We start from the raw sequence: 6,860 nt of genomic DNA, 5'->3' as shown, positions 1-6,860 counted from the left end.
CTCCAGCAACCCCCCCGACCCTACTGAGGATAAGCGGTGCAGATAATGGATCGATGGATGAATGGATATATATACACATATACATACAGTAGATAGTTAGAACTCAAACGAAAACATCACCACCCTCGCCTTGCCTCGGATGATTAACATATCTTGTAAAGTTACAGATAGTTCAGACATACTGTATTTCAGAGGAAACCCAAGGCCAATTTCGCCAGTGGTTGGCACATTTACTTAACACGCGAAAGGTTCTAAGTTCAAGACCGGGGGGGAAAAATATGCTGGCCTGGAGAGGGTTGGGTGCCACCTCCAAGACACACCACAGGAAATGGTGCCCCTACAACCCTAGTGGTTAAGGTGATCCAGCCAACAAACCAATGTATGCAATCAAAAAGACTTTTTTTTTTAAAAGTGCATTTGAAATTTGAGTTCAAGTATCACATAGGGCAGACCTGGGCACTCTGGTCCTGGAGGGCCATACGTCCTGCCAGATTTTGAAGTTTGCTCTTCTTTAACTCAGGTGATACAAATTATAACCTCGTTAGCAAGCTAGCAAGTGCTCGTTAACGATACTGGTGATTGGAATCACCTGTATTGGATCAGAGAAACCTCAAAAATCATGCAGAACGTACGGCCCTCCAGGACCGGAGTGCCCAGGTCTGACACAGGGTGTAAAACATTGCAAAAAAAAAAAACATGCATGTCACTATTGTGTGGTAAAAACAGTAATTTAGTATCATACTCTATCACTATATTTGTTTAAACTCAGTTAAGGATGTTATTTGAGCAGAGCCAAGCCTTGGAGTGAAAAGGAAAGTGACAGATGTCTAGCTCTTCGGCCTTCGTGGAGATCTTGGCCCTCTCCCAGGAAAAAACACCTCCTCCATCAATAACTTTGCTGCTTCATTGACATTCTTCTCATCTTGATTGTGAAAGTTAAATAACCAACTCAGCACTTCTCTCAAGGAGGTAAGGTGCTTTCCCATTATAGGCTGGGGGTTCGGCTTGCCGATGAGCCGGACCTCCGTCCCTTTCTTCGTTGCATTTGCAGCCATCATACTTTTCACTCCAATTCTTGGCTCGGTGCAAATTCCACCTGAAACTCTCTGAAAAATGCGTGGCTTATAAAGGAACAATGAAACCAACGGGGCAAACAAAAGCACAAAAAGTACGGTAAAGAGAGGGCGTATTGGTCTTTTTATTTGTAAAATGCCTGCAGAAAAAAGAAAACATCTTTAACATTACTCAGAAATAGGGGAGGACATTTTTGAGTAGTTTGAAGACAAAGACAAAATGGATATGAAGTGTCTCAGCTGTGTTAGATCGCAAGCTCTAAAGATTGCACAAGCCAAGAAATACGTAGGCCTCACTGCGTACACAGGTTGGTGTATGCATGTTCTTTTATTTATTTTATTACGTTGCAATTTTTAAGCAGTTTTAGGGGGTCGTCATCCATGCAAATGTTTAACATTTTTGTAACCAGATTGATACTTTTGGTGTCAGCACTATTGTTTTATACGAAATGTCCTTAGCTTTAAGTCTCTTTATGTATTTATTATTTTTACCTTTGAAAATATTTTAGGTTTTATCCATATAGTCATTTATTCACTTAAGCACAGAAATATAAAAAATATCCGAAACAAACAAGTCCTTTGCCGGACAAATAGCCTGAGTCTTTAATATGTCATAAAAGCAAAGGACGTAACGTCATCACCATAAAGTTTGTTTTTCAACAAAAACACAAAAGCCACAGGTGATTGGAATAAAATTGTTTTTTTCCCAGTGAATAAAGATCTAGTATCAGTATTGTCGAACGCCGCAGTAAGTCAATACTGAAATCTGGCTAATCTCTCACGAGCAAAATGAAGCTATATACCGAAAAACAACGGTGACCAGATGATGAAGGTGTTGTATCAGAGTCATATCAGGAGGTTCTCCTGCTACTGGTAACGATGGAAAACAGTACTATCTCTCTCATGTGGGTGAGTAAGCACCTATCTAAAAAACAGCCCGGTGAGCGGCGGTCCTCGCCAGGCTGTACTTGCCCAAGACACACCACAAGAAGTGGCACCCCAACAACCCTGGCGGGTAAGGGATCTATGAACGCTAACCATGATAGACAAAATTAGCCATACATAAAATGTGATACTAAAATACAGTTTACCACACAATCGTGACATTCATAATTTTTTCGATGTTTTACACCCTATGTGAGTGTTTTGAACCCAAATATCCAATGCACTTAAAAAAATTGATTTCCTATATTAACAGGCTAAATTGGCCTTGGGGCACCTCTTAAACATGTCCGATCCATCTAAAACTTCAAAAAACATGTTTTCTCGTGGTGTCACACTATCTTCAGACCTTCACTTGTTGAAATATTAATTTTGGTAAGTCTCCCTATATAAGGAAACACCCTATTAGACTACTGCAGCTAAACGGTTTGGGGGGGGCACCTTTTAAATATCTCTGATGGATGTGAATCCTTACTTGAAGCGTTTTCTCATGGTTTCACACCATATTCAGGCCTTTGCTGACAAAAAAATCCAGCAGTTAGAAAATAAGGACCACCCAATCGTAGCTGCATGATCAAACAGTGATTATGCCGACTCAGACGATCACACAGTGGCAGCCGCTCTTGTCTTTCTCTTTTCTCGTCGGTTCTGGCGAAGGTGGACATTCCTGTTCCTGGAACTTCCTGAGAATTTGGAGATAGCAGAAACAAAGGTGTTTATTTTATATCTTGAACACTGCACTGAACATGTTATAACACAGTAAGTCCCTCACTGTATCGCGGTATACTCTTAACTGTTTCTATACTTTGTGTTTTTCATTCCGATTGGCATACATGATGAAACAGTTGCACCGCCCCTTTTCCTTCTGTGCATCAATAATGTTGCCATCCAAGTTGTACACGTGCCTAAAACAGGACCAACCTTCGTGGAAATATTTTTCAATGTCAAATTTTCCTAAAAGCCATCATGTCAACAAACGACTCTGGACACAAAAGCACCATAAGGCAGAGGAAGATATTTTATATCGCCAACAAGGTTGGACTTCTTCACATGGTAAAGGAATGTAAAAGCATTTTTACGCCAAATTTCAGAATTTTAATTTTCAATGCAACCTGCCAAACAAAACTGGCAAAATGTATTGTCACACTTATACTATAAGTACATATTTAATGTTTTTGGCAATATTGAGATTTTTGTTTAAACCAGGTTCCCATAGAAAGGTGCTTTAACTGCACAAGTGCCAAAGTCGTCTTATTTCATGCAGCCAATCAATAGTGAAGTATAGTTCAAAAGTTATTTTTTTGACTTTACTAGGGTAGCACGGTTAACGAAAATCTAATCGATGTTGCAATGTGACGTAGTGTGATTGTGTAATTGCAAAACACTGCAGTTTTTTCAAAGATGTATAATGTGTTGTTTGATTGATGGAGTGTTTGGCCAAGCAGAATTGCCGCAGTTAGGATTTTAACACAGGTTTAACACGAGTTTTTAGCACCAGCCTATAAGAGGCAAGTTTCAAAGACACTAGTCAATAAAGGTGGGACAAAGTTTGCAAGTTGCACGCCACAACCCTAAATGTGAACCTCGTTTGACCAGACAGCAACCCTAACAAATTTCCCCAGAAAAGGGCATTGAGTACTTAAGTACAAAGCATGTCACTACTTTTAACTCTCGGACGCTTAAGTGGGGTCAAAATCCACCCCATGGGTTGTTATTCTTCAAAATCTTTAAAAATAAAAAAGTTGTAATATTGTCATATTCCAGGTATTCCTCTTAAAATATGTTTATGACATGATTCCATTTGCATTTTCATACTCTAATACTAGTATTTATTTGCCCACTAATTTTCGACCCAGCTCGAGGAGGCGTGTATGTGCTGGTAGGTCGTACATCTAAGGGGTTAAGTAATCCCCAAAACAAAAATTGCACAGAAAATGCACTTTTCTTTTAATATCGAAAATCGCATCGAAATTGCAAAACTGATCTGAAAAATCGCAATTGGGTTACAGCACTTATTTGTTGTTTGGAATGTTCTTTTCACGCCACATTTTTGTTTTGCGACATTCCAACACATCCTCATGTTAGCCACAACGTATCATCTGAAGTAAAATGAATCGTGTCCTGAAACATACAGTAGTGCAATGTAGCAGCAAAAGTATATTTAAAGTTATAATTAGACAATACAGAATTTAACTCTGTAAGAAGAAAAAATGTTATAAAATACGGTACCTTTATTTGTTAAACAAATGAATGAGCATGTAACTTGGGTTTGTTCTTTAATTACATGGATAATAAGGTACTTGATCAATAAAAGAATAAATTAAGGTTTCTACATAGCAGGTTTGGACTATTGCCGTCAATACACAGTAGTGTGTTGATGAACATTAGGTGATGATGTTAACTTATAGATTGTTCATGTTTATGTAACATGAGTTCATGATTGTGTACATGATAGATCAGGGCAAACTTGTCTAATCCCAAACTGCATTGGGTTCTACATTTTTTCACAAGGAAAAAATAATGATCTATTCATTTGATTTGATGTATATGCTGATACAGTATCTGTATCCAATACATGTAGTAAAGCTGGTTTTGAAACAATAAGTATAAAAGCAAAAAGACATACAGTAATCCCTTGGTTATCGCGGTTAATGGGGACCAAAACCACCCGCGAAAAGTGAAAATCCGCGAAATAGCGATGCCCCTTCAAAAATGCTTAAAAAAATAAATAAATGAAAAAAAATGAAATCATTTTATTTTGTTATTATTATTTTTTAGACCCGCGAAGCTCTGAACCCGCGAACGTGGAACCGCGAAGCAGCGAGGTCCCACTGTATTTCCCTTTTTTGAGCACTAAATGTAACGGTTACCAATTGGCCCTGCCCGTTTCACGCCATCTGCGGCTCATTGACTTATTGACTTCCCTCCTATTTAAGCTCAGTGCTCTCACTGACCCTTTGTCAGTCCGTCTACGAACCTCTGCACCCGCTAGACATGTGTTTTTGACTCTATCTGGTAACATGCTTGTGTATCCTGTCCGGTATCGATCCCATCTATCTCGTCCTGTCTGATACCTTGCTAAAATCTCATGTATCGGGTATCGTCCCCATCTATCTCGTCCTGTTTGATATCGAACTCCAGTCTCCAGTGTCTGGTATCGATCCAGTCTGCCTCATCCTGTCTGATATCTGTCTCCAGTCTCCTGCATCTGATATCAATCCTGTCTGTCCCGACCTGTGCTGTATCGACACCATCTGTCCGGTATCTGCTCGTGTAAGTGGTATCGATCTCGTCGGCCTCTGGCTTCCTTTTGTTCCACGCCAGACTTCTGCCTTACTTCTTCCACCCAGCAATTGCTAAATCACTGGCGTTTGGGTTAACGTGCATGACTGCCCCATTCCCGTAAAATAAAGCTTGTTTGAGAAATGTTACGCATCTGGGTCCTCCACCTGTTCTGTTCTTTGATTGAATGTGTGAAAAAGTCAAGAAGCTAGAGATCAAGAGTGTTGTTTTTTTCCTCAACATTTGCACAACTTATTCATGAGTTGTTGAATCGCACCGATGAGGACTGCGCTTTTATGCCATTAAACAATTAGCACTTTTTTTTCCAGCTACATGCAAAGCAGCTGCTAATTACTGTCGCTGAACTCTGAATTTGTCTTTTTCTATTGAATGCTAATTTTCAATGAAAGAGCTCAAGTGTCAACTTGAAGAAGATTGAATTTGAAACTTAAAAGAGAAGTTTTTATGAAACTATCTGTTCGAATGCTCAGAAGCCTAACTGTACTATTGGTCACCAATGGTGGAGCTGGGAATGGTGTAATTCCAACAACGTTCAATGTAGTTTGAGTGCACCCCCTATTGTGAGAATATAGACATTGCATATAAAGGAAAAAAAAAAGTGGTACTTTTTTAACATCATTTTCTTACCATTCTCTTTTGCCGGGACGTATGCAGCATGAGCAGTTTGCCCATGGCTGTGTTAAATGCACTGTGTTGAATATTTGTTGTCGCCATGGTGACTCTCACAGTATTCCACACGAGGTCAGGCATGGTTTTACGGGTGAATTTTAGTACAAAGAATATCAGAAATATAATACTTTAAATTTGCTGTCGTTTGAAGTGTGAAGCACATTGTAAAGCGCTTTGGGAGGTCTTCATTGACTTGGGTGTGCTATATAAATGCAGACCATTTACCATTTGAGGTGTCCTTAAAAAAGTAGGGAGTTATATATTTTCTCAATTTAGTATGCGTTAACAATGCTTAATCTGAGTTACTGTATTGTAAGGTTTCTTTGTTTTCATAATGCTTCCTTGCCCTCCTGTAGGTTTTAGATCAGGGGATGATAAAATAATAGTCTGCGGTCTGTAATAGTTTTTGGTCTGTGAAGCCCTTTGAGACTTATTTTGATTTAAGGGCTTTACAAATAAACATGACTTGACTCAACTGAGTTCAAAGAGCCTTTTTCATTTATTTTCCACGGCATCTATCTGCTATCATCTTAATTTTACCAAAGCTGTTCGGAGCTGAACATATTAGTTAGGATGAATCGGGGGTGGGGAGTGCTGGAGAGTGACAGGATGCTCTCCCCAGTGGTCGTTTACTTTGTTTGTGTTTTTTATTGTAGCATTAGAATGGTGAAAGAAAAGGCCAGCTTCAAGTAAAGTTAAAATGCCAAGCCAAACTCCAAGAAAGTTGAAAAAAGATTTCATGCGAATGTGTCTAAGAAATGCACGTACATGCACACGCATCACGAAAGAGCTGACAGAGGCTGCAATGATGACAAAAACCAGCAGAGGTCGGCAGTGAGTAAAAAAGTTCCAGATTCCGTACAGCGCCGTAAA

The 6,860-nt window shown here is 39.3% G+C and overlaps 1 protein-coding gene across 1 annotated transcript in view; it reads right to left on the bottom strand.

Annotated features, from left to right (window-relative positions):
• Positions 1 to 657: 657 nt before the first annotated feature.
• Positions 658 to 6,860, bottom strand: part of rras2 (RAS related 2) — a 55,650-nt gene continuing 49,447 nt past the window's right edge. The window contains exon 6 of the mRNA XM_088334378.1: positions 658 to 2,698. Within this exon, the coding sequence (XP_088190504.1) occupies positions 2,611 to 2,698 (88 nt within the window). The 3' untranslated portion in view covers positions 658 to 2,610. The remainder of the gene's footprint in view (positions 2,699 to 6,860) is intronic.

Source organism: Urocampus carinirostris, chromosome 4 (genome assembly GCF_059441175.1).
Source record: "Urocampus carinirostris isolate Australia breed hairy pipefish chromosome 4, RoL_Ucar_1.0, whole genome shotgun sequence".
NCBI lineage: Eukaryota > Metazoa > Chordata > Actinopteri > Syngnathiformes > Syngnathidae > Urocampus > Urocampus carinirostris.
The sequence above is the reverse complement of the archived record's forward strand: the minus strand, read 5'-3'. Positions and strand labels throughout refer to the sequence as shown.